The sequence below is a fragment of the Balaenoptera musculus genome, chromosome 2 (assembly GCF_009873245.2).
Source record: "Balaenoptera musculus isolate JJ_BM4_2016_0621 chromosome 2, mBalMus1.pri.v3, whole genome shotgun sequence".
Lineage (NCBI taxonomy): Eukaryota > Metazoa > Chordata > Mammalia > Artiodactyla > Balaenopteridae > Balaenoptera > Balaenoptera musculus.
Genome location: NC_045786.1, coordinates 72072039 through 72099951, shown reverse-complemented (window position 1 = coordinate 72099951; position 27913 = coordinate 72072039). Strand labels below are relative to the sequence as shown.

Sequence of the window (27913 nt, the reverse complement as noted above, 5' to 3'; positions counted from 1 at the left end):
TTATATAATTTCAAAAAGACTTTCGAACTACAATCCTGCAGCCTGTGGAACAAAAACCACATTCACAGAAAGATAGACAAGATGAAAAGGCAGAGGGCTATATACCAGATGAAGGAACAAGATAAAACCCCAGAAAAACAACTAAATGAAGTGGAAATAGGAAACTTTCCTGAAAAAGAATTCAGAATAATGATAGTGAAGATGATCCAGGACCTCGGAAAATTAATGGAGGCAAAGATTGAGAAGCCGCAAGAAATGTTTAACAAAGACCTAGAAGAGTTAAAGAACAAACACCTAGAAGAATCAAAGAACAAACAAACAGTGATGAACAATACAATAACTGAAATGAAAAATACACTAGAAGGAATCAATAGCAGAATAACTGAGGCAGAAGAACAGATAAGCGACCTGGAACATAGAATGGTGGAACTCCCTGCCGGAGAACAGAATAAAGAAAAAAGAATGAAAAGAAGTGAAGACAGCCAAAGAGACCTCTGGGACAACATTAAACGCACCAACATTTGCATTATTGGGGTCCCAGAAGGAGAAGAGAGAGAGAAAGGACTTGAGAAATATCTGAAGAGATTACAATCGAAAAATTCCCTAACATGGGAAAGGAAATAGCCACCCAAGTCCAGGAAGCACAGAGAATCCCAAGCAGGATAAACCCAAGAAGAAACACGCCAAGATACATAGTAATCAAACTGATAAAAATTAAAGACAAAGAAAAATTATTGGAAGCAACAAGGGAAAAACAACAAATAACATACAAGGGAACTCCCATAAAGTTAACAGCTGATTTCTCAGCAGAAACTCTACAAGCCAGAAGGGAGTGGCATGACATATTTAAAGTGATGAAAGGGAAGAACCTACAACCAAGATTACTTTACCCGGAAAGGATTTCATTCAGATTCGACGGAGAAATCAAAAGCTTTGCAGAGAAGCAAAAGCTAAGAGAATTCAGCACCACCAAACCAGCTCTACAACAAATGCTAAAGGAACTTCTCTAAGTGGGAAACCCAAGAGAAGAAAAGGACCTACAAAAACAAACCGATAACAATTAAGAAAATGGTAATAGGAACATACATATCGATAATTATTTTAAACGTGAATGGCTTAAATGCTCCAACCAAAAGACACAGGCTCGCTGAATGGATACAAAAACAAGACCCATATATATGCTGTCTACAAGAGACCCGCTTCAGACCTAGGGACACATAAAGACTGAAAGCGAGCGGGTGGAAAAAGATATTCCACACAAATGGAAATCAAAAGAAAGCTGGAGTAGCAATACTCATATCAGATAAAATAGACTTTAAAATAAAGAATGTTACAAGAGACAAGGAAGGACACTACATAATGATCAAGGGATCAATCCAAGAAGAAGATATAACAATTATAAATACATATGCACCTAACATAGGAGCACCTCAATACATAAGGCAACTGCTAACAGTTCTAAAAGAGGAAATTGACAGTAACACAATAATAGTTGGGGGACTTTAACACCTCACTTACACCAATGGACAGATCATCCAAACAAAATATTAGTAAGGAAACACAAGCTTTAAATGACACAATACACCAGATATTTAATTGATATTTATAGGACATTCCATCCAAAAACAGCAGATTACACTTTCTTCTCAAGTGTACATGGAACATTCTCCAGGATAGATCACATCTTGGGTCACAAATCAAGCCTTGATAAATTTAAGAAAACTGAAATCATATCAAGCATCTTTTCTGACCACAATGCTATGAGATTAGAAATCAATTACAGGGAAAAAAACATAAAAAACACAAACACATGGAGGCTAAACAATATGTTACTAAATAACCAAGAGATCACTGAAGAAATAAAAAAATACCTAGAGACAAATAACAATGAAAACACGACGATCCAAAACCTACGGGATGCAGCAAAAGAAGTTCTAAGAGGGAAGTTTATAGCAATACAAGCCTACCTCAAGAAACAAGAAACATCTCAAATAAAAAATCTAACCTTAAACCTAAAGGAACTAGAGAAAGAAGAACAAACAAAACCCAAAGTTAGTAGAAGGAAAGAAATCATAAAGATCAGAGCAGAAATAAATGAAATAGAAACAAAGAAAACAACAGCAAAGATCAATAAAACTAAAAGCTGGTTCTGTGAGAAGATAAACAAAATTGATAAACCATTAGCCAGATTCATCAAGAAAAAGAGGGAGAGGACTCAAATCAATAAAATTAGAAATGAAAAAGGAGAAGTTACAACAGATACCGTAGAAATACAAAGCATCCTAAGAGACTACTACAAGCAACTCTATGCCAATAAAATGGACAACCTGGAAAAAATGGTCAAATTTTTAGAAAGGTATAAACTTCTAAGACTGAACCAGGAAGAAATAGAAAATATGAACAGACCAATCACAAGTAATGAAATTGAAACTGTGATTAAAAATCTTCCAACAAACAAAAATCCAGGACCAGATGGCTTCACAGGTGAATTCTATCAAACATTTAGAGAAGAGCTAACGCCCATCCTTCCCAAACTCTTCCAAAAAATTGCAGTGGAAGCAACACTCCCAAACTCATTCTATGAGGCCACCATCACCCTGAAACCAAAACCAGACAAAGATACTACAAAAAAAGAAAATTACAGACCAATATCACTGACGAATATAGATGCAAAAATTCTCAACAAAATACTAGCAAACAGAATCCAACAACACATTTAAAGGATCATAGACCAGGATCCAGTGGGATTTATCCCAGGGATGCAAGGATTCTTCAATATACACAAATCAATCAATATGATACACCATATTAACAAATTGAAGAAGAAAAATCATATGATCATCTCAATAGATGCAGAAAAAGCTTTTGAAAAATTCAATACCCATTTATGACAAAAACTCTCCAGAAAGTAGGCATAGAGGGGACCTCCCTCAACATAATAAAGGCCATATACAACAAACCCACAGCAAACATCATTCTCAATGGTGAAAAAGTGAAAGCATTTCCTCTAAGATCAGGAACAAGACAAGGATGTCCACTCTCCCCACTATTATTCAACACAGTTTTGGAAGTCCTAGCCACGGCAATCAGAGAAGAAAAAGAAATAAAAGGAATACAAATTGGAAAAGAAGAAGTAAAGCTGTCACTGTTTGCAGATGACATGATACTATACATAGATAATCCTAAAGATGCCACCAGAAAACTACTAGAACTAATCAATGAATTTGGTAAAGTTGCAGGATATAAAATTAATGCACAGAAATCTCTTGCATTCCTATACACTAACAATGAAAAATCTGAAAGAAATTAAGGAAACACTCCCATTTACTACTGCAACAAAAAGAATAAAATACCTAGGAATAAACCTACCTAGGGAGACAAAACATCTGATCTGTATTCAGAATCTATAAGACACTCATGAAAGAAATTAAAGATGATACAAACAGATAGAGAGATATACCATGTTCTTGGATTGGAAGAATCAATATTGTGAAAATGACTATATTACCCAAAGCAATCTACAGATTCAATGCAGTCCCTATCAAATTACCAATGGCATTTTTTACAGAACTAGAACAAAAAAATCTTAAAATCTGTATGGAGACACAAAAGACCCCGAATAGCCAAAGAAGTCTTGAGGGAAAAAAACAGAGCTGGAGGAATCAGACTCCCTGACTTCAGACTATGCTACAAAGCTACAGTACAAAGCTACAGTAATCAAGACAATATGGTACTGGCACAAAAACAGAAATATAGACCTATGTAACAGGAAAGCCCAGAGATAAACCCACGCACCTAAGGTCAGCTAATCTATGACAAAGGAGGCAAGGATATACAATGGAGAAAAGACAGTCTCTTCAATAAGTGGTGTTGGGGAAACTAGACAGCTACATGTAAAAGAATGAAATTAGAACACTCCTTAACACCATACACAAAAATAAACTAAAAATGGATTCAAGACCTAAATGTAAGACCGGACACTATAAAACTCTTAGAGGAAAACAGAGGAAGAACACTCTTTGACATAAATCACAGCAAGATCTTTTTTGATTCACCTCCTAGAGTAATGGAAATAAAAACAAAAATAAATGGATGGAACCTAGTGAAACCTAAAAGCTTTTGCAAAGCAAAGGAAACTATAAACAAGACCAAAAGACAACCCTCAGAATGGGAGAAAATATTTGCAAATGAATCGACAAAGGATTAATCTCCAAAATATATAAACAGCTCATTCAGCTCAATATTAAAAAAACAAACAACCCAATCAAAAAATGGGCAGAAGACCTAAACAGACATTTTTCCAAATAAGACAAACAGATGGCCAAGAAGCACATGAAAAGCTGCTCAACATCACTAATTATTAGAGAAATGCAAATCAAAACTACAATGAGGTATTACCTCACACCAGTTAAAATGGGCGTCATCAGAAAATCTACAAACAACAAATGTTGGAGAGGGTGTGGAGAAAAGCGAACCCTCTTGCATTGTTGGTGGGAATGTAAATTGATACAGCCACTATGGAGAGCAGTATGGAGGTTCCTTAAAAAACTAAAAATAGAATTATCATATGACCCAGCAATTCCACTACTGGGCATATAACCAGAGAAAACCATAATTCAAAAAGACACATGCACCCCAGTGTTCATTGCAGTACTATTTCCAATAGCCAGGTGATGGAAGCAACCTAAATGCCCATCGACAGAGGAATGGATAAAGAAGATGTGGTACATATACACAATGGAATATTACTCAGCCATAAAAAGGAACGAAACTGGGTCATTTGTAGAGACGTGGATGGATCTAGAGACTGTCATACAGAGTGAAGTAAGTCAGAAAGAGAAAAACAAATATCGTATATTAACGCATATATGTGGAACCTAGAAATATGGTACAGATGAACCGGTTTGCTGGGCAGAAATAGAGACACAGATGTAGAGAACAAACGTATGGACACCAAGGGGGGAAAGCAGCGGGGGGTGGTGGTGGTGGTGTGATGAATTGGGTGATTGGGACTGACATGTATACACTGATGTGCATAAAATGGATGACTAATAAGAACCTGCAGTATAAATAAATAAAATTCTAAAAAAAAAAAAAAAAGATTTTCATATTTAGTTCAAAATACTCTACAATAATGAAACATATAGCCAAGAGAATATATCAGTCATACATACATAAATGTACTAATATTACATTAATGGTATGTATAATACCATTTATTGAACCCTTAATCTGTTAGGTGTTGCACAAAGAGCATTACATACATGATCTCTTTATTTCCTTAATTTTGTACTTCACTGAAGAAACACATGATTATCGATAGACCCTATGCTGGTTATACTTGGTAACCATTCCCTGGTAACCATTCCCCCCAACAGTCTCCAAAGAAGAATGAGTCTTTTACCATAGTTAGTGTGATTGAAACACCAAAACAGTTAAATTCAAATATTTTTCTTAGATAGGTATAAGCACAGTCAGAGGAAATACCTGGCTCCATCATTATGAAAAAGTTCTAAATGAGTAGCCAATAAAGATTATGTACCCACGTGCACTACTGCCTGCCTGCCTGCTCTATAAATAACCCTTTCTACCGGTGTGTGCGACTTGTTGGCATCCCCCACCCACACCAGTTTCTCCAGCCTCTACAGCACCACTGCACGTGCACATCTTTGTAGCTTTTCTTGGTGTTTTTATAATTCATTCCCCCAAAATACAAACAAACAACAAAGAAAGAAGCAAACCTCTTTCTTCCGCCAGCAACTGATGAGTATTATAAGGGCAAAGACATGACCTTAGTCATCTTTCAGTCCTAGGGGCTTTTCAGCAACTAGTGAAAACAGCTGTTCAGTAAGTTTTGCTGAAAGAATTGCACAGTAAGCAAATTCAGAACAGGTATCTGTCTATGCTCATCAAACGTGATATTACGGACTCAATGCCTTTTCAAGATTTCTGATACCTTTTCCTTCTTTCATACCTGGTTATCCCAATATATGAAACTTCTTGCTTGTTTTCATTGTTAACCAGTGAAAGCCCAAGACTGTGGAGAGAAAAAGTTATTTCATGATTGGCCTGCTCCAATTCTTCTGCCTGCAGTGCTTTGGAAACCAAGGCAACATCATCAGTGAAAAGCAAAACTCTCTGGCGCCCATCTAGAAATGATACCCAGTGTATCTGGATGTTTGCATCATACGGAAACTGTCCACATTCATCCTGTGGGAAAGAGAGACTTCATATTAAAACCACAAACAGTAAGCTTTTATTACATACAGTTGAACTGTAGTAGCTGAGAAAGCATGACTATAAATCAGAAAATTATCAAAATAACAAATTAAAGTTATAATCTGTTTTAAAATATACTCACCAATTTTTTCAAACAGTAACAAAGATTAATAGTGCTTAATTTTTTTAAACCTTAGTTTGAGTTACCTCGTTAGTGCTCAAAGGGCACTTAGCAGGAACAAGAGTATCCTTCAATGGCACCAATGCCATAAGATGCTTACTTGTCTCCCAGATGGAGAACAGAATGGTTTAGAAATTTATTGGAAAAGTAACCTCAGGTAAAACTAACCTGGTTTATTTTTAGGTTTTAATAATTTATAACACTGCAAATACTTATATAAATCACATTGTTAAATAGTCAAACTATGGTGATCAGTTTGTACTAAGTTTCACTAAGAAGAGCCTTCTTGGCTGACAGTCTCATATAGCATTTAAAAATATGAGGCTTGATTTGGTGAGTGTCTTCAGAGATTTAGATAATGATTTTTCTCTCATTCTGGACTTAACATAAATATAACAACAGTTCGTTTCAGCAGGCAGTATAAGTTCCTAATATGTGCTTTTCATTTCATGCTTTCTTGGAAAACAAAAACCAAAACCAAATAAATAAAGGATGTTACCAAAAGAATAGGAATGGTTGGTATTTGTTGTTGTCTAAAATTTACCTATTGCTTTTAACATATGTCAAAGTAGACTGTGTAATTTTTTTACTCTAACATGATCAAATTTTGTAAATGTTCCAGAGATACCTACTAAGAAGGTGAATTCTCTCCTTGTAAACTACAAAATTTGATACGTAGCTTGGTTCAGTCTTAGTTATCATTCAAATACTCTCTAATCCCATTTGTTTTTCATCTATTTGATCGGTTAAAAATTAAATGAGGTGTGTTAAAATATCCTCAGGCAACTGTGTTTCAGTTGACGTCCAACAGTTTAAGTTTCACATTTTGATTCAATATTCACTGCATGAAGGTTTATGGCTATCATGCCTTCTTTGTCACATTATCATATTCTATTTAGTAACTTTTGCTTTGAATTATAGTTGCTCAGAAATTAAAATCAACAACTTTCCTTTTTATTTTTGTTTGTCTGTTAAATCTTTACCATGTCTTCTGCTTTCAACTTTTTGTATTAGTTCAGTTAAAGCAGATCTCATGTAAGTAGCATTTGGTTAGAAATTAATTTTTAACTCAATCTGAATGTGGTCTTTTAATAGGAGAATTTAAACCATTTTCATTTACTGGCATAATTGATGGGAAGCATGGTTTAGTGGGGCAAGTCCATGAACTGTGAAGTCAGACAGACCTGGTTTTGAATTCTAACCAGCAGTTCTAAGTTCCAATCATAAGAATTAATGATACTATATGACAAGCATTAACACACGATATACACTCAATAAAAGGTATTTGCCACTTTCTATATACTTCCTTAGGTTTCCTTCTTTTACTATAAGGGCAAAATTTTCTTTATTTTCATTTTCTCAGTTAATTGTTTTAGAATTCTTTTATCACTGATTTTGGTTCTACTAATTGGTATCAAAAAAACCCCATCATCTTTGACCTATATTTCCTAAAATTTAGGATTAAATGGTGTTAATATAGTATGTTCAGAATATATTGTTTCCCTGCTCCTCTTTCACTTTATTTTGTTGTCTTTTATTTCACCATCTTTCTCCTTTTTCATATCTTTATAATTTTGGGGATCTCAGGCATACATTCTGAAATTTTTCTCTGGTCCTCCTGTAGTAAAAAATTTTCAGAAGTATAATCAACCTCTGAATCTTTAGGATAATGTTATGTTTTTCTCCTGAACTATTTTTTTCATAAACTCCATGTTTTTTTTTTTTTCTGTTTATTCACACTTAATGAGGACAGGGCTTTCCAATACTGTAAGGATTTTCTCTGAATTCCCACTTGGGCCTGAGCAGAATTCCCTTCTCAGATCAACCCAGGGGACAAGGAAATGGGTAACTGCCTTGCTTCTAGCTCAAGTTTCATAATCTGGCAGATTACCTGCTGACTGAGGCACACTTACCTACTTTTCTTACTGCCTGGCTCTCTAACACCAAACAGAATAGAAACATTTAAAACCACAATCCCGTGAATATGCTACTACCAGGATTCTTCATGATTTTGCCTTAATTTACAGACCTGGATATCCTCCTTCGGGGTGGCATTACCACTTTCTTTCCAGGGCCTGTATACCACTTTCTGGGAGCTGTGGTTGCTGAGGAGCATGAAATGTGAGGAGAAGGAAAATAACACCAGCCTAGTACAGGGACCCCTGGTTGAGCTACCATGTCTCTGAGCCAGAGACCTAAGAGGAACAGGGAATTTAAGCTCCTCTCTACCACTTATAAACCTTGAAGGTTTTTCTGTTGTAAAAAGTAAAGCATAAGCAGGCAATAGAGCTCCATCAAATTGTCATGGCAAAAATCACTCCAAGAATCTCATAACTATCAGTCTGATTTTTCAAAGGTGGGTAAGTCTATCTCTTTTATGGGTATTTCAGAGGGAATATAGGAGAGGATAATTCAGTCACTGTTGGCCAATTACTATTTAAATAACCAACAAAGCTTTTCTAACAACTGGCATCGTCAGACAATGGAATATGACACTGTATGAACTTCTCAGGATAGAATACATTCCTACAGAAACTAGCTGCTCATGGAAGAGCAAGGCCTATATTAGGAGGCTGGCAGATGAATTCTTAAGCCCTTCCCAAAGTCTAAGAGTCTAGGAAATAACATATTGAATTAATTTAGCTACCTAAATATTGTTTCAATAAATATTTTATTAAATTTCTTATACGGGATAATTTGCATACTGTCAGACTCCTTTAATTAACAAAACATGTGGCTTTGATAGGGAAAACATGCCTAAAAATTCTCACAGCTAACAGTGGTACGCACATGTTCAAGATAAAGTTGTTTTTCATTTAGGCTCAAAATTCCTTTCTTTAAAACAAAAGTAAATAAAAAAGTACTTTCCTGGTCTTAGGCAAGCTGAAACAGGCCTATTTTTTTAAAACTGTAAATAAAGTATTTTGACTGATCTAGGACAAAATATTGGTATGAACTCTTTGCAATCTAAAGCCAAAAAGTAACTTATTTTGAAAATACTTTCAATTCATTTTTAGTTCAGTAAAGACAAAGATGACTGTGTGAAGCTAACTTGTCTACTTCCTTTGTTATCAGGTACTTCATACAGCACTCATTCACATCAAATGGTACCTTTAACAGATCATGTTCCCCAGCATTTGCTGCATAACTCCATATAAGTTTTCTGGTACCAGTGGGATCTGCCCAGGCAAAGAGTCGAACTTGTCTTGGCAGCAATACCATTTCTTCCTGTGACCCACTGAAATGCAAGCAACAAAGGGAAGATTAAAATATCCTGGCCTTGAGGCACCTAGACCCGTGGTTTATTGAGGAAAGGACTGGCGCAAACATCTTATAAAACTGCCTTTGTTAATAAAACACAACTCTGCCTAAAAATAAGTACCCTAAAATGTCCAATTAACTAATGATTTTGAAGCTTGAGGGAACAGAATACTGCCCTTTCTGAAGTTGCAGTATACTCTGAACTGATCTAGGCGAGATCACACTATTGAAATTCATTAAAGTAAACAGACTGCTACATCAGAGTTCATCTATAGAAAAGGCTGTGAATAGTAAAATTTTATTTTAATTTTTAAAAAAAATTTATTTGGCTGTGCTGGTCTTAGTTGTAGCATGCAGGATCTTCATTGCCGTGTGTAGGATCTTCATTAGGGCACGAGGAATCTTTAGTTGCGGCATGTGGAATCTTTAGTTGCGGCATGTGGGATCTAGTTCCCTGACCAGGGATCAAAGCCGGGACCCCTGCATTGGGAGCACAGAGTCTTAACCACTGGACCACCAGGGAAGTCCCAATAGTAAATTTTTTAGTAGCAGAAGAACTTTACTTGGTGCTCAAATTTAAGATTTTAATCAAATGCAACGCATAAGAAATAAGCTCAGAGGAAAAACAATTGGGTCCATGCACCACTGCTACTCAAAGTGTGGTCTGCGGACCAGCAGCATTAGCATTACCTGGAGGCTTGCTGGAAAGTGCAGAATTCTGGGCCCCACTTAAAACCTACGATATCAGAATCTACATTTTAACAAGATTTCTAAGGGATCTGAATATTGATACTTAAGTTTAAGAAGTATTGGTCTAGATAATACAAAAGACTTTCCAGAGAACTAAAATAAAACAAAAGGTAACCCAATTAAGGTTTAATCCCAATCTATGCTTTTAAATCTCTCAGCAGACTCAAGCCATGAGAGTTATGAATACGTTAAATCTGCAAGGCATTATTTTATATATATACATATATAATGTATATTATTATTTTATATTTTATATATACATATAAGATAATGCCTTGAAGATTTATAATAATAATTCTTTGCAAATATATATTACATATTTTAAGGATTTAAAGCTATCTGTTATATCATTATTTAATGGCATTACCCAAGCCAAATGATAGCACAGACAAGAACAACAAAATTCCTATCAGCCTGTACTATAATACATTCAACACCACTATTTAATCTTCTACTTTAATCTTTCTTTAATCTTCTGCTCTCTTATTTAATCTTCTACTATTCCTACCAAAAAACTAGATACAGATTTACAGGGAGAGGTTCACTGAGCATCACCAGACTACAAAAGAACGATAATACTTAAACAGGTTCACAATTCCTTACGTGCAATTCTGAAGTTTAAAAAGCTCCAAAACTCCAAATATTTTTCTCTAAGTTTGGTGTCAAACGTCATGTGGCAGCAAAACTTGATCTGAACTGATGTGAAACTGTTAACGGTTTCATTTATCCCACTTACTGTGAAGGTTCCCAACTTCTGCTACAAGAATACTAATGCGTTTGGTTATAGAGTACTGTTCTCAAAACCTGCTAAGGGTATTAGCAATAAACATCATGTATCCCTATTACCTTTCTAAAATCTGGAAACATGTAGAATGTGAAACACATCTAGCTCCAAGTATTTCCTAGAAGGGACTGTGGACCAGTAAAAGCAAATCAGATTTTCTAAGAACCCTTTTATTTCATACCTCTGTTTATATGTGAGGATGTCCCATGGTGTGTGGTTTACTATTAGGGCAGGTGCGGATGCCTCATGGTAATCAGAAAAGCTTATGACAGTTGAATGTGGAGCGGTATCTACATCCACCAAGATACCCCCATTCTATTGTAGAAGAAAAAAAGAGCATGTTTGAGGGGTTGGTTTAAACTGCACATGGTACATTTAGAATTTCAATCACTTATATAGATATTACAAAGTGGGTTTTCTTAAGTTCTTACTGAAAAGCACACTGGCTCTGATCTCTTACAAATATATGTACAGCATTATATATTGATATTTTAGTATACCTTCAATTAATTATCAGTATATTTTATAGCATGTCTTAATAAAATATTTTAAAGTAAACTTTAAAAATCAAAGACATTTTGGAGGATTAACCAAGATGGTGGAGTAGAAGGACGTGCTCTCACTCCCTCTTGCGAGAGCACCAGAATCACAACTGGCTGCTGGACAATCATTGACAGGAAGACCCTGGACTTCACCAAGGAGGATACCCCACGTCCAAGGACAAAGGAGAAGCCACAGTGAGACGGTAGGAGGGGCGCAATCAGAGTAAAATCAAATCCCATAACTGCTGGGTGGGTGGCTCACAGACTGGCGAACACTTATACCACAGAAGTCCACCCACTGGAGTGAAGGTTCTGAGCCCCACGTCAGGCTTCCCAACCTGGGGGTCCGGCTACGGGAGGAGGAATTCCTAGAGAATCAGACTTTGAAACCTAGTGGGAATTGATTGCAGGACTTTGACAGGACTGGGGGAAACAGAGACCCCACTCTTGGAGGGCACACACAAAGTAATGTGTGCATCGGGACCCAGGGGAAGGAGCAGTAACCCTGGGGGAGACTGAACCAGACCTACCTGCTGGTGTTGGGGGGTCCCCTGCAGAGGCGAGTGGTGGCTCTGTTTCACCGTGGGGATAAGGACACTGGCAGCAGAGGTTCTGGGAAGTTCTCCTTGGCGTGAGCCCTCCCAGAGTCTGCCATTAACCCCACCAAAGAGCACGGGTAACCTCCAGTGTTGGGTTGCCTCAGGCAAAACAACCAACAGGGAGGGAACCCAGCCCCACCCATCAACAGTCAAGTGGATTAAGGTTTTACTGAGCTCTGACCGCCACAGCAACAGGGAGGGAACCCAGCCCCACCCATCAACAGTCAAGTGGATTAAGGTTTTACTGAGCTCTGACCGCCACAGCAACAGTCAGCTCTACCCACCACCAGAGCCTCCCATCAAGCCTCTTAGATAGCCTCAACCACCAGAGGGCAGACAACAGAAGCAAGAAAAACTATAATCCTGCAGCCTGTGGACCAAAAAACCACAGTTACAGAAAGATAGAGAAGATGAAAAGGCAGAGGGCTATGTACCAGATGAAGGAACAAGAAAAAACCCCAGAAAAACAACTAAATGAAGTGGAGATAGGCAACCTTCCAGAAAAAGAATTCAGAATAATGATAGTGAAGATGATCCAGGACCTCGGAATAAGAATGGAGGCAAAGATTGAGAAGATGCAAGAAATGATTAACAAAGACCTAGAAGAATTAAAGAACAAACAAACAGAGATGACCAATACAATAACTGAAATGAAAACTACACTAGAAGGAATCAATAGCAGAATAACTGAGGCAGAAGAACGGATAAGTGACCTGGAAGACAGAATGGTGGAATTCACTGCTGCGGAACAGACTAAAGAAAAAAGAATGAAAAGAAATGAAGACAGCCTAAGAGACCTCTGGGACAACATTAAACGCAACAACATTCGCATTATAGGGGTCCCAGAAGGAGAAGAGAGAGAGAAAGGACCAGAGAAAATATTTGAAGAGATTATAGTCGAAAACTTCCCTAACATGGGAAAGGAAATAGCCACCCAAGTCCAGGAAGCGCAGAGAGTCCCATACGGAATAAACCCAAGGAGAAACACGCCGAGACACATAGTAATCAAAGTGGCAAAAATTAAAGACAAAGAAAAATTATTGAAAGCAGCAAGGGAAAAACGACAAATAACATACAAGGGAACTCCCATAAGGTTAACAGCTCATTTCTCAGCAGAAACTCTACAAGCCAGAAGGGAGTGGCATGATATACTTAAAGTGATGAAAGGGAAGAACCTACAACCAAGATTACTCTACCCGGCAAGGATCTCATTTAGATTTGATGGAGAAATCAAAAGCTTTGCAGACAAGCAAAAGCTAAGAGAATTCAGCACCACCAAACCAGCTCTACAACAAATGCTAAAGGAACTTCTCTAAGTGGGAAACACAAGAGAAGAAAAGGACCTACAAAAACAAACCAAAACAATTAAGAAAATGGTCATAGGAACATACATATCGATAATTACCTTAAACGTGAATGGATTAAATGCCCCAACCAAAAGACATAGACTGGCTGAATGGATACAAAAACAAGACCCATATATATGCTGTCTACAAGAGACCCACTTTAGACCTAGGGACACATACAGACTGAAAGTGAGGGGATGGAAAAGATATTCCATGCAAATGGAAATCAAAGAAAGCTGGAGTAGCTATACTCATATCAGATAAAATAGACTTTAAAATAAAGAATGTTACAAGAGACAAGGAAGGACACTACATAATGATCCAGGGATCAATCCAGAAGAAGATATAACAATTATAAATATTTATGCACCCAACATAGGAGCACCTCAATACATAAGGCAACTGCTAACAGCTATAAAAGAGGAAATCGACAGTAACACAATAATAGTGGGGGACTTTAACACCTCACTTACACCAATGGACAGATCATCCAAAATGAAAATAAATAAGGAAACAGAAGCTTAAATGACACAATAGACCAGATAGATTTAATTGATATATATAGGACATTCCATCCAAAAACAGCAGATTACACGTTCTTCTCAAGTGCGCACGGAACATTCTCCAGGATAGATCACATCTTGGGTCACAAATCAAGCCTCAGTAAATTTAAGAAAATTGAAATCATATCAAGCATCTTTTCTGACCACAACGCTATGAGATTAGAAATGAATTACAGGGAAAAAAACATAAAAAGGACAAACACATGGAGGCTAAACAATACGTTACTAAAGAACCAAGAGATCACTGAAGAAATCAAAGAGGAAATAAAAAAATACCTAGAGACAAATGACAATGAAAACACGACGACCCAAAACCTATGGGATGCAGCAAAAGCGGTTCTAAGAGGGAAGTTTATAGCTATACAAGCCTACCTCAAGAAACAAGAAAAATCTCAAGTAAACAATCTAACCTTACACCTAAAGAAACTAGAGAAAGAAGAACAAACAAAACCCAAAGTTAGCAGAAGGAAAGAAATCATAAAGATCAGAGCAGAAATAAATGAAATAGAACAAAGAAAACAATAGCAAAGATCAATAAAACTAAAAGTTGGTTCTTTGAGAAGATAAACAAAATTGATAAGCCATTAGCCAGACTCATCAAGAAAAAGAGGGAGAGGACTCAAATCAATAAAATCAGAAATGAAAAAGGAGAAGTTACAACAGACACCGCAGAAATACAAAGCATCCTAAGAGACTACTACAAGCAACTTTATGCCAATAAATGGACAACCTGGAAGAAATGGACAAATTCTTAGAAAGGTATAACCTTCCCAGACTGAATCAGGAAGAAACAGAAAATATGAACAGACCAATCACAAGTAATGAAATTGAAACTGTGATTAAAAATCTTCCAACAAACAAAAGTCCAGGACCAGATGGCTTCACAGGTGAATTCTATCAAACATTTAGAGAAGAGCTAACACCCATCCTTCTCAAACTCTTCCAAAAAATTGCAGAGGAAGGAACACTCCCAAACTCATTCTATGAGGCCACCATCACCCTGATACCAAAACCAGACAAAGACACTACAAAAAAAGAAAATTACAGACCAATATCACTGATGAATATAGATGCAAAAATCCTCAACAAAATACTAGCAACAGAATCCAGCAACACATTAAAAGGATCATACACCACGATCAAGTGGGATTTATCCCAGGGATGCAAGGATTCTTCAATATACGCAAATCAATCAATGTGATACACCATATTAACAAATTGAAGAATAAAAACCATATGATCATCTCAATAGATGCAGAAAAAGCTTTTGACAAAATTCAACACCCATTTCTGATAAAAACTCTCCAGAAAGTGGGCATAGAGGGAACCTACCTCAACATAATAAAGGCCATATATGACAAACCCACAGCAAACATCATTCTCAATGGTGAAAAACTGAAAGCATTTCCTCTAAGATCAGGAACGAGACAAGGATGTCCACTCTCACCACTATTATTCAACATAGTTCTGGAAGTCCTAGCCACGGCAATCAGGGAAGAAAAAGAAATAAAAGGAATACAAATTGGAAAAGAAGAAGTAAAACTGTCACTGTTTGCGGATGACATGATACTATACATAGAGAATCCTAAAACTGCCACCAGAAAACTGATAGAGCTAATTAATGAATATGGTAAAGTTGCAGGATACAAAATTAATGCACAGAAATCTCTTGCATTCCTATACACTAATGATGAAAAATCTGAAAGAGAAATTATGGAAACACTCCCATTTACCATTGCAACAAAAAGAATAAAATACCTAGGAATAAACCTACCTAGGGAGACAAAAGACCTGTATGCAGAAAACTATAAGACACTGATGAAAGAAATTAAAGATGATACCAACAGATGGAGAGATATACCATGTTCTTGGATTGGAAGAATCAACATTGTGAAAATGAGTATACTACCCAAAGCAATCTACAGATTCAATGCAATCCCTATCAAATTACCAATGGCATTTTTTACGGAGCTAGAACAAATCATCTTAAAATTTGTATGGAGACACAAAAGACCCCGAATAGCCAAAGCAGTCTTGAGGGAAAAAAACGGACCTGGAGGAATCAGACTCCCTGACTTCAGACTATACTACAAAGCTACAGTAATCAAGACAATATGGTACTGGCACAAAAACAGAAACATAGATCAATGGAACAAGATAGAAAGCCCAGAGATTAAACCACGCACCTATGGTCAACTAATCTATGACAAAGGAGGCAAAGATATACAATGGAGAAAAGACAGTCTCTTCAATAAGTGGTGCTGGGAAAACTGGACAGCTACATGTAAAAGAATGAAATTAGAATACTCCCTAACACCATACACAAAAATAAACTCAAAATGGATTAGAGACCTAAATATAAGACTGGACACTATAAAACTCTTAGAGGAAAACATAGGAAGAACACTCTTTGACATAAATCACAGCAAGATCTTTTTTGATCCACCTCCTAGAGTAATGGAAATAAAAACAAAAATAAACAAGTGGGACCTAATGAAACTTCAAAGCTTTTGCACAGCAAAGGAAACCATAAACAAGACGAAAAGACAACCCTCAGAATGGGAGAAAATATTTGCAAATGAGTCAACAGACAAAGGATTAATCTCCAAAATATATAAACAGCTCATTCAGCTCAATATCAAAGAAACAAACACCCCAATCCAAAAATGGGCAGAAGACCTAAATAGACATTTCTCCAAAGAAGACATACAGACGGCCATGAAGCACATGAAAAGATGCTCAACATCACTAATTATTAGAGAAATGCAAATCAAAACTACAATGAGGTATCACCTCACTCCTGTTAGAATGGGCATCATCAGAAAATCTACAAACAACAAATGCTGGAGAGGGTGTGGAGAAAAGGGAACCCTCTTGCACTGTTAGTGGGAATGTAAATTGATACAGCCACTATGGAGAACAATATGGAGTTTCCTTAAAAAACTAAAAATAGAATTACCATATGACCCAGCAATCCCACTACTGGGCATATACCCAGAGAAAACCATAATTCAAAAAGACACATGCACCCGAATGTTCATTGCAGCACTATTTACAATAGCCAGGTCATGGAAGCAACCTAAATGCCCATCGACAGACGAATGGATAAAGAAGATGTGGTACATATATACAATGGAATATTACTCAGCCATAAAAAGGAACGAAATTGAGTCATTTGTTGAGACGTGGATGGATCTAGAGACTGTCATACAGAGTGAAGTAAGTCAGAAAGAGAAAAACAAATATCGTATATTAATGCATGTATGTGGACCTAGAAAAATGGTACAGATGAGCCAGTCTGCAGGGCAGAAGTTGAGACACAGATGTAGAGAATGGACATATGGACACCAAGGGGGGAAAACTGCGGTGAGGTTGGGATGGTGGTGTGCTGAATTGGGCGATTGGGATTGACATGTATACACTGATGTGTATAAAATTGATGCCTAATAAGAACCTGCAGTATAAAAAAAAACAAACAAAACAACTAATACTAAACTTTCATTGGGTTATTTATATGGAAATATGTTAATATAAATGTTTCAGACATTACATGAAATTTCTAAAAATCTTATATTTGTATTTGTATGGAAATATGTATGGAAATATGTTAATATAAATGTTTCAGACATTACATGAAATTTCTAAAAATCTTATATTTGTATTTGTATGGAAATATGTATGGAAATATGTTAATATAAATGTTTCAGACATTACATGAAATTTCTAAAAATCTTATATGTTCTGGTATAATGTTATAAGTAATAATCCTAGTTATTACTTTAAAATGTATATCTCAGAAATAACTAATTTTCTTGTCAACTGCATTATTATGAACTCTCATCAAATCTTTAACCGTGGTCATTTTTAAGTCTTTTGTCATTTACAGACAGTTCTGGGTGTACTCTGATGATTTTGCAAATATGTTCCTATAAAGGGTTTCATCTTCAAGAAATTCATGGAAAAGACTCTGACAAGTACAGGTTTCTGGTAACTGACTGTACTGCTGAACTGAATGAATAAGCATTTTCAGAACTCTAATGAAAAAACTGATGAACTCATAAAAGTGCTAACAAAATATCAAGATGAAAAAAATGAATTACATGGGACTGAGTGAACTGATGAGGATGAGTATAATTTTTGTGACTTTCTGTCTGAATTTAAAAAAAAAAAATCCCACAAGGACTCAGAGGCAAAGAATATACAATCAATTTTCACTGCAAAGTAAAGGAGCTGTTACAGTGGAGGATTACTGGACTGAATGTCAATATTATGACATAGTTATGAGTGTGTTTTCATGTTTGGTAATTGCAATCATTGTTGCTTTTGTTGTGGTCATCCATGTACAATGCTTGGTGTCAGTCTATTTATCTCTTATAAAAATAAAATACAGTGTGTGTGTGTGAAAAAAAAAAAAAAAAAAATCAAAGACATTTTATTTTAAAACAGGAAAACTTACCAGATCTTCTAAGCTCAATAAAGTGCCATTATCCTGTTGGTTATAAAAGAATGGCTTGGAGGATCCTTCATAGCCCACCACTCTCACACAAAGTTTGCCTGAAAATTTTTCAGGCCAAAATGGAAGGTACTGAAAATATAAGAGTTAATATCAGTCTTAAAACAATACTATAGTATAAATAAAACAGTGGCTAATAAAGTTTCCAATTCTAATTCAGATCATGATTCAATTATTACTAAGTTTCTTAAAATAGCCCCTCTACATCTAATATTAAGATTACTGACAATATAATGATTATTTATGAAGCCAAAGAAACTCCATCAGAAGAATAGATATATTAGTCTTTTCATACTTATGGAATAATTACAATATGAGAAACTGAAGTGCTATTAAGAACATCTCAAGTATCTTGAATATTAAAAATTATAATCTTAATAACATTTGCTTTTATGTATAACCCATTTTAATTCCTTAATCACTATGAATTCTTTCACAGTGTATCTTATCCTAGATAAACCAGAAGACAACTGAAGGCAGAGGACCTTGCTGGAAGTCCTGACACTATCCTCCAGGCTGTCTGATCTTAATCAAATCATGCACCTTCTTGAGCCTGTTTCCTTATCTGTAAAACTGAGATCTTAGTTCCTAAAAAGAAAGTTCCCTCTGTATAGAATACTGGGTAAATTCTATTTCTAAAAAAAAATACTGCTGCTATCAAACTCACATCAAAGATAAAAAGATAAGGAGCATTTATTTGTTGCCAAGTCTATGGAGATCATTCCAAGTGCCTTGGAAAGGCCATGCCTCTTAGAGGTCTAACTGTGTTTGTAGTGTAATTGGAATCCTTCTCTTAAGCTTTTGCTAAATATTTTTAAAAATAATTTTAGAATTCTTTTGAGATGTACAGAAGAACAGTCCTATCCTTAAGTCAGGTGGCTTGGTTGAAAACTTGGGCAAATTCAAGCACTAACACTTGTCTTTGCATCTGTCCTCTCCCCACTCTTTCCTTATTCTCTTCACGTTTCATCTTGTTGAGTCTGCAAAAGTTTAGTTCAAATGCCAGCTCTTCTATGAAACTTCTACTTTTGATCTAGACCACAATGATCTCAACCTCCAATAACTTTACTGACCTAAAAAAGTATGAGATTCCATTTCCTTCTCTGTAAAGCAAGGTGGTTGAATTTTTGGAATTTTTCAAGGAAACTTCCAGCTCATCTATTTAGAGATCCTATAACCACCTATAACTTACCATACACTATCTTCTTCTCCATGTATTAACTTATATGAGTCTTAAGCCCTCCAACAAGATAAGATACTTCTTGAATACAAAGACGTTACCTTGCTATTGACACAATACATAGTACTTCATGTACATTTTACAGTACCTACCCATGTTTATACATATAGGAAGAACTAGAGAATGAGTGTTAACAGTCTAGACTGAGCTAGTGGTAAATATTATCCACAATTTTTTTCTTCTTTTTTAACATATGCTTATAGTATGAAAGAAAAGTCTTTCAAAGCTGGCTGTCATATTTTAACCCACAAATATGGTAGCAAAGTGAGTATGACAAAGAGATATATATAATTCTTAATTATATGTCTATATTTATTTGTACATTTTAGGAGCCAGTTGTATTAAAGGAAAATATTACCTCTGAAGAAGCAATATAGTTCCATTTATTAGTTGGCATTGAGCCATCAGATGCAATTTCACCGACTTCTAGTTCTAGTGATGACTTGTTCACAATAGTATAAAAGGGAGTCAAAGTAACTATTCGTGTAAGATTAAAACTGCTCATTTTGATGCTAACACCAACCTGTAAAAAGTAAACAAGTTTATCATTTCCCAGTACTTTACACAGCTTGAAATACACACACACACACACACACACACACCCATTCACATACAGGCTTCTTAAAATATTTTAAAATAAGATTTCTTAAATAAAGTAACTGCTAAGAGCCATATTCCATGACTGATTATCTTCTAAGAAGAAAAATTCTGGTTCCTTAGTTTGGCTCCATCAGAAACAAATTGAAGAAATATCACTCAGTAATTTAACTAATGATGACTTATAATAACAAACTTAATTTTTTAAAAATCCTTTACTTTTTAACATTCCAAAATAAATTGTTTTAAAATTAGTGTACAGGCTCGATTTTTGCTGCTTTATTAACGCTGCTATCAATAAAATAAAATAAAAATTTCAAAATGGTAATAAAACAAGTCAACTTGTATCAGATTATTCAAATTTTTGCAGTCAAACTTAAGATTTAAGAAACATTTGGCAGGGAGTGGTATGGAATGCAGATTCTAGTATATTATGAATATTTACCAAGTTGCTTACTTGTATGGATTCAACTCAATGCCTTAAACTTTGACAAATTTAGGTTTTGCTTGATACTAGCGGTCCTAGAATTAGTAGAGAGATAACTGTCCTCCACGTAATACTTTGAATTCACATTTCTGTACCCCTTAGGATCCAGCTCATTTACTGATGAAAATGTGAATGAAATCAGAAGTAAATAAGCAAGCAAAATCTTACCAGGTATTCCATATTGTTGGCAGGACACTTCACACACCCATAATTTCCCACTGTATCCAATGAAAAACCACTGGACCATGAACTAGTTGAAATTTTTAACTGTACCTACACCAGAGAACACAAACAATCATATAAGAAATCTAAAACACTATATTAATTTTATTTGATGGAATGCTGCTAGACCACTAGAAATTTATTTAGTAACATGAGACAGAAAAATATAACAAAAGGCATGCTGCAAATGGGTAACAGACCCACAGAAACTCTAGGGGACAACGTAATATTTAAAAGCAGAGCTCTGACCTTCCCATTCACCTATGCAATGAGTATAGTGAATTTAAAGATGTATACCAATGAGACCTTCTGTTATTTGAAAAGGAATTATAATGTAAAATGATATTTTCCAGTGTTAGACTTTTGATACAGAGCTAACGAATTCTTAAAGTTTTAGCACACAGAGAATTTATGCTTTTAACATTATTCAGCAAACAATAAAGGAAAAGTGTTGTGATAAGCAGAACGGAAGACACAATTCCTGTCTTCAATGAGCTTCCAACTAAACAAAGAGATAGGAAATACATACTAATAATTATGATGCGAGACTCAATGTGATAACAACTATATAAAAGGGATAATATGCGATCAAGGTGAGAGGGTAAAAAGTTTACTTCTGGCTATGGGATTCAGATAAAGTTGCAGAGAAGAGATCTAATTCTGCTCCTGTATTAACCTCCATCTACCCAATAGATTATAAAACACCTGAGTACAACCAGAGGTCAGACACATCAACAGGTACAATATCAAGTATTAATGAAAACTCTAAGACAGGAGTTCTCAAAGTGTGGTCCCTGGACCAGCACCATCAGCAACACCTGGCAACCTGTGGAAAATGCAAATTCTCAGACCCTACTCAGACCTACTGAATCGAACTATGGGGGTCTGACCCAGCAACCTGTTTTCAAAGCCCTCTAAGTGATTCTAACACACACTGACATTTGCGAAGCACTGCTCTAAGAGAACATGGTTGGAATATCTAGCCCCACTTTAGATGGTCAGAAAATCCTTCACACATGTCAGGCTGGAGCAGACTGCCAAAGGATGAACAGCGGATAACCAGAAAACATGAGGCAGACAGGCAAAGCATAGGGCAAGAGGCATTCTAGGCAGAGAGTGCAGCTATACAAAGGCATAGGGGTAAAAAATACCAAGATATGAGTCTGAAAAGGAAAGAAGGGACCAGAGCATGAAGGGTCAGGCCTTACGCATTAGGTCTCTCTCACGAAGGCCTGCTTTAGTGCTTCACACATAGGAGGGCTCAGTTAAAATAAACCAAATTCAACTGTTCTATCTTTTGCAATGCCATTGCATCACTGGTAACCTACATAAAATCAAGGTTTCTACTCGACACTATGTCAAGAACAGAAGTAATTCTAGGGGCACCAAAGAAAAAGGTAACTCAGCCTTGGGACACTATTGTTGTTAGTTCCTAATATCCCACTTAACCGAGTATTCCTTAAAAGCCCTCTTGGACCTAATTCATACCTGTGACACTGAGCAAAGAGGTAAGCATGGCATTAGATAAACAATGAACAGGTAATTTGTTTTATCGACAAAAACACACCTTATTTTTACTAAAAATGTTCTTCTTCTTGAAAGAGAATAAAATAATATCCCTAAAATCAGCTGGATGTTTCACATGAATTTCTTCTGAACGATACTGGAGAACCCGAGAAGTCTTGTTGATTAGCCAATAGGGACTAAAGATGGATAGCTCCATCTGGCTGCCAATTCGCTTGACATGTATTGACAGGTCAACTGTCAACGCTTCTGTGGAGTCAGAAGAAAAATACACAAGAAAGAATTCGGGAAGTGTATCACATATACGGAAATGTCCACTCCAGTTTTTGCCCTGATATTTCACCAGAACTAATTCCATTATTTCTCCACTGATTCTCGAATGTAGAACATTGGCAGCACTGCCTTCTGCTAGCTCATGAGTTTCTGCTGTTCCCTAAAAACAAAGAAACAAAAACTAAATTTGCTTACCAATTTTTTAAAAACCTCTGCAATAACGTCCATATTTTATACAAATACTAAGTAACCTACCAGATTCACATTAACTGACAAGTCTTCAAGGTACCATCTTTACATATTATGAATATCCAGCAATTACTAATGATTAAAAATAAAACACTATATCATAGCCAAAGTCAGAAACTGTCTTTTGGTCATTAGCAGGCCAATGGTTATAAATTTTGAGAAAAAGACCTGTGCCAAGAATCAAAGGCTGGACTCCGGAACACTGGCTGTTTTCCATTAACAGCTATGTCATTAAATGAGCCACTTAATTGCCTGGACTTCAGCTTCATCCTTTATTCACATACTACACCTAATGGTTCTCATACAAATAGAATAAGAAAAGTGATATCAAGCTATGCTGACAAGCTATCTAAGGTGGAACTACTTTAAAAATGAGTAACAGCAACATAATAAATTAGGCTTCCTTACCGAAAGCATCTCTTGTATAAATACTACTTAGTTAATCTAATTAATTTTATTCTCCACAACTCAGGGATGGCTCATTGTCAGATAAAGAAAATAAGTTTAGGTTCCAAATACTTTCCAGATTTTTGTATTTTGATATGTTGTGGCATGTACAAATTTAAAAATATTTATCATACTTCATTACTAGAAAATGTTCCCTAATATTTTTTAAGACAGTAATTATTTTTCAGTTCAACAGAAACTTGAACCAAATAATCATCACTTTAAAGCAAAAAACTTTAAAATTAACTTCATAATAAATTAAGATGAAGTATTTTCTCACTGTCATTTTTCCATACTTTAGCTAAGAGAATTATACTTAGATAATAAAGACACTATTATAATTATTTAGAGCAGATGCAGCAGAGTTCAGTGGTGGAGAACAAGGAACCAAATTGCTTAGGTTCAAATTCCAGCTCTACTATTTATTAGCTGTGGGATCCTGGACCTGTCACTTAACCCCTCAGTTTCCTCATCTGTAAAATGGGTCTAATAACAGTACCTTCTTCAGGAAGTTATTGTAAGGACTAAATATGTTAATACATGTAAAATACATGACATAGTGGCTGGCACAAAGTAGACGTTATACCAGTTTTTGATATTATTAATATTATTAAAGCATTACAAGTAGGTGAATGTAAAACACTGACCTCAACTAAAAATACCATTAAAAAGAAACAAACTAGAATTCACTCCATGTAATAATAAAAGTCAAACAAAATGCAAGAGGCATACCTCAAGTAAATATCTTAGAGAATATGGGAGAAAATTCCTCAAAGTGACAGTAGGGTAAAGATGAATGATGTAAGCTGGATCCCAGTCTTTCCTCTGTGTACATATATAGCTTAATTCATCAGGTACAGCAATTGTATTGACTATAAGAGGTAAGAAGTTGACTTCTGTTGACGGACACTGCAGCATGCATCTGATTTCCTTGCTCCGATGAAGTTCTTCCCTCCAGGAAATATATGTGGTGGATTCTTTGTACTGATTCTCTAAGATACCAGCTGGCTGAATGAACAACTGACATCTACAGAAGAAGAAAACAGAGAGGGAAAAACGTTTTTATTGAGAACGTAAGAAAAAGAATCTCATTAATTCTTCTTGATAACTCTACAAGATAAGTAATATTATTCCTATTTTTACAGATGAGAAAAACAAGGCTAAGAAAGTTTAAGAAACTTGCCCAAAGTCACACAGCTGACTCATGGAGGCACCTTGTGGGAAAAAAATACTCCGTAAAAAATGGCAACTTAAAAAAAAAAAGTCATTTCAAATACAAAGGCAATCTAATAAAAATAAGTCTCAGAAAATTCTAAAACATCAAGTATACAACAGGAAGTTTCATCTGGTAAGTTCAACAATATAAATGTATTTCTCTATATGTCTCAAAACTGGCTTTTACAGATCTTTAGATAATAAGAATTGTTATTATGTAGAATACAGATATTTTACTTTATTCTAGAATAAAGATCCTAATTCACAGAATTAAAAATATACATTATGAACCTTTTACATCAACATATTCAAGGACGTATCTACCTATATGAATCTAAAGGAACATGGAACTCCTCTTCAGGTCTGGCTACTCCAATGCGCTCCAATAACTTCACATTCTTAACATATTTATAGATGATGAAAGCAATAGAGAAATGGTTTTTAATCTGTTGGACAAAAAAAAACATACAAGTTGTTTAAAAAGATGCAGACGTTCAAAAGAAAAATGTGAGCCACACACAATCACTTTCAGATCTAAAAAATTTCAAGCCCAATATTGGAAGATATTTTTATGGTAATTGAAAAGTTTTAAGATATTTAAGGAGCTATATATAGGAAACTTGATGCTTAAATGGAAGTTAAAAAATTATTAGGGTATTCACATGTTCATATATTCCAGACTGATTTTTTGAGTGTGTATTATTATCTTTCAAATACATATTAATCTTTGAGGATTTCAGCCATAATATTTTCCTCATTACAACCTTTTCTCAATGCACCATACAACTAAACAGAAAAGGATAGTAAAGGAAACATGAGGTAAATAAATACAGTACAATCCTTCCTTAACTACAGTGTAATATAGGTTGGAGCTAATAGTAAACTGAGAGACAATGACCAAAATTGGAAATCCTTTCATTTTTATCTGATGTTACAGGTAGGAAGAAATATTCTTCTGCTGACCATATGCTGAAATCTGTAATAATGCAGAGAAAAAGAAAAGTCGATAAAGCCTTAAAGGTAGAAAAAAATATTTATACAGATTAATATGCTAAAATTTTTTTCTGGGGAGACCATTTCAATATTCCTTCATACATAGTTGAAAAATACAATACAAAGAGAATGGAATGTTATCCTATTTGACAACCAGCTATTACTGCAATATTCCTCAGTTCTGAATCTTTAAAGGAATAGACAAAAAGTTTCATTAATTTTAAACCCAGGAGACAACAAAAATGGGCTTTAAATTAACAACAGCATTTCATGAGACATTTAAAATGAAGAATATTACAAAAGTAAGTTGGACAGGAAATACCCAGTTCAAACTATTATTTATTTCTGAACAATCAGTACTGACCTAATGAAGTTTTATTACATTCCTATATTCAGCCAAATGATTTAATATTTCTTGATATACTTAAAGGAACACAATTCACTTTAATGCATTACCTGCAGAGGAGAACGAAGGGTAATTACTTTGTTCCCTTCAGTTGCATCAATTTGTACCACGAGTGAGTCAGAATGACTGGCATTGGGATTCCATACATTATACAATCGCCGTCCAGGTCTGGCAACAGGGACTTTTGTAACTTCTGTATATCCATGAGGTGCTAAGTCAGAGCATAAGTGAGAAGCACTCCAAATACTAATTTACCTAAATTTTTATACGACAGATCAGGAGCAGCAACTCAAAATAATGACAAGAGTATTCTTCCTCATGACTAGAAATGTAGACTACACAAAATTCTTTTCTAAGACACAGGAGCTAATAACAAAGAAAGGAAACTAGTTATTATTATAAAATTTTTTGACCCCAAACAATTTCTCTTGGGGTTTTAAATGTATTAAAACAAACAAAATCCAACTTGTTCCTTATTTTCTCAACTATATAACAATAAAAATCGCTTTTTTTCTGGAATGGTGATTAACTACTGTCAACATTTTAAGACTTCTGAATATAGTTATTTTCTCTCCTCACTGAACTCCAGTCCTTTCTGAAGCATACTACATACTGTACTATTTAAACACATAGAAATAATCTAGTTTTCTAAGGTAATTCTTAAATTAATCAAGTTTAATTTTCTCAAGTTTAGAGGAAGAAAACAAAAGTTTATCAACTATCTGTTTCAAGCCTTTAGAAATGTTGTCTCTCAAGGGTATCTGCAGCAAATATTTTTCCATATTTTATCAAAAATAAGCTGACACCAAGAATTCCAAAGATACCCTTAAAAATAGCATAAATATAGCATACCGAAGGTCAGAGAGAAGAGGGAGCTCTCCTGACGGCTCAGTGTAGATAGTTTCCCTTGACATGAAGGTTCCATGCTGGCATATTCCAATTCCAATTTCTGACCGGCATCAACATCACACACATCACTTTTCTCAAGGGAGCCCATCACTCTGAGATTATGATTGGGCTGCACCTTAATGGGAACACCTACAGAATTTGTTACTGTAAAAGGTGCCCTGTCTTTTAAAGAGTAGTCAAAAGTAGAAGCAGTGCCCTCTGAAAAACCCTGAAAAGGAACACAACAACAACACAATAAAATTTTTGCAAAATTCAAATTTTTTTTCAAAAACTAAATTTCGGCTACACATTTTTTAGAAATGAATGTTGATGACAAACAAAAATAATGCATACGTTTCCATTTAAAATTCCATTTGAAATAGTCCAAACAAGAACCAAACTATGAAATAGTCCAAGCAAGAACCAAACATACTTTTGCTAAATTGCTGAAAACATTAAGACAGCTTTTGGATATTGTTATATTCATTGTATCTCCTGAAGAAATATCAATTTCTGTTTCTGGCTCAGGAAGAAGAATAAAATAATCTCCTGGCATCAAACTTTTATCCTGGACTGGATTCTTCTTTACCTACGAGGATAAATACATAGCAGTT

At 35.4% G+C, this 27913-nt stretch overlaps 1 protein-coding gene across 5 annotated transcripts in view; it reads right to left on the bottom strand.

Moving 5' to 3' along the window:
- The window catches only part of VPS13C (vacuolar protein sorting 13 homolog C), a 189961-nt gene that overhangs the window by 31881 nt on the left and 130167 nt on the right, over positions 1–27913 (bottom strand). For all 5 annotated transcript variants that reach the window (XM_036841778.1, XM_036841776.1, XM_036841777.1 and 2 more), the window contains 12 exons: positions 27733–27888; positions 27264–27528; positions 26462–26622; positions 25337–25458; positions 24530–24824; positions 22872–23261; positions 21251–21355; positions 20357–20521; positions 18702–18830; positions 11377–11510; positions 9512–9638; positions 5975–6210 (listed from right to left, as the gene is read on the bottom strand). In XM_036841778.1, coding sequence (XP_036697673.1) covers positions 5975–6210; positions 9512–9638; positions 11377–11510; positions 18702–18830; positions 20357–20521; positions 21251–21355; positions 22872–23261; positions 24530–24824; positions 25337–25458; positions 26462–26622; positions 27264–27528; positions 27733–27888 — 2285 coding nt within the window. The remainder of the gene's footprint in view (positions 1–5974; positions 6211–9511; positions 9639–11376; positions 11511–18701; positions 18831–20356; positions 20522–21250; positions 21356–22871; positions 23262–24529; positions 24825–25336; positions 25459–26461; positions 26623–27263; positions 27529–27732; positions 27889–27913) is intronic.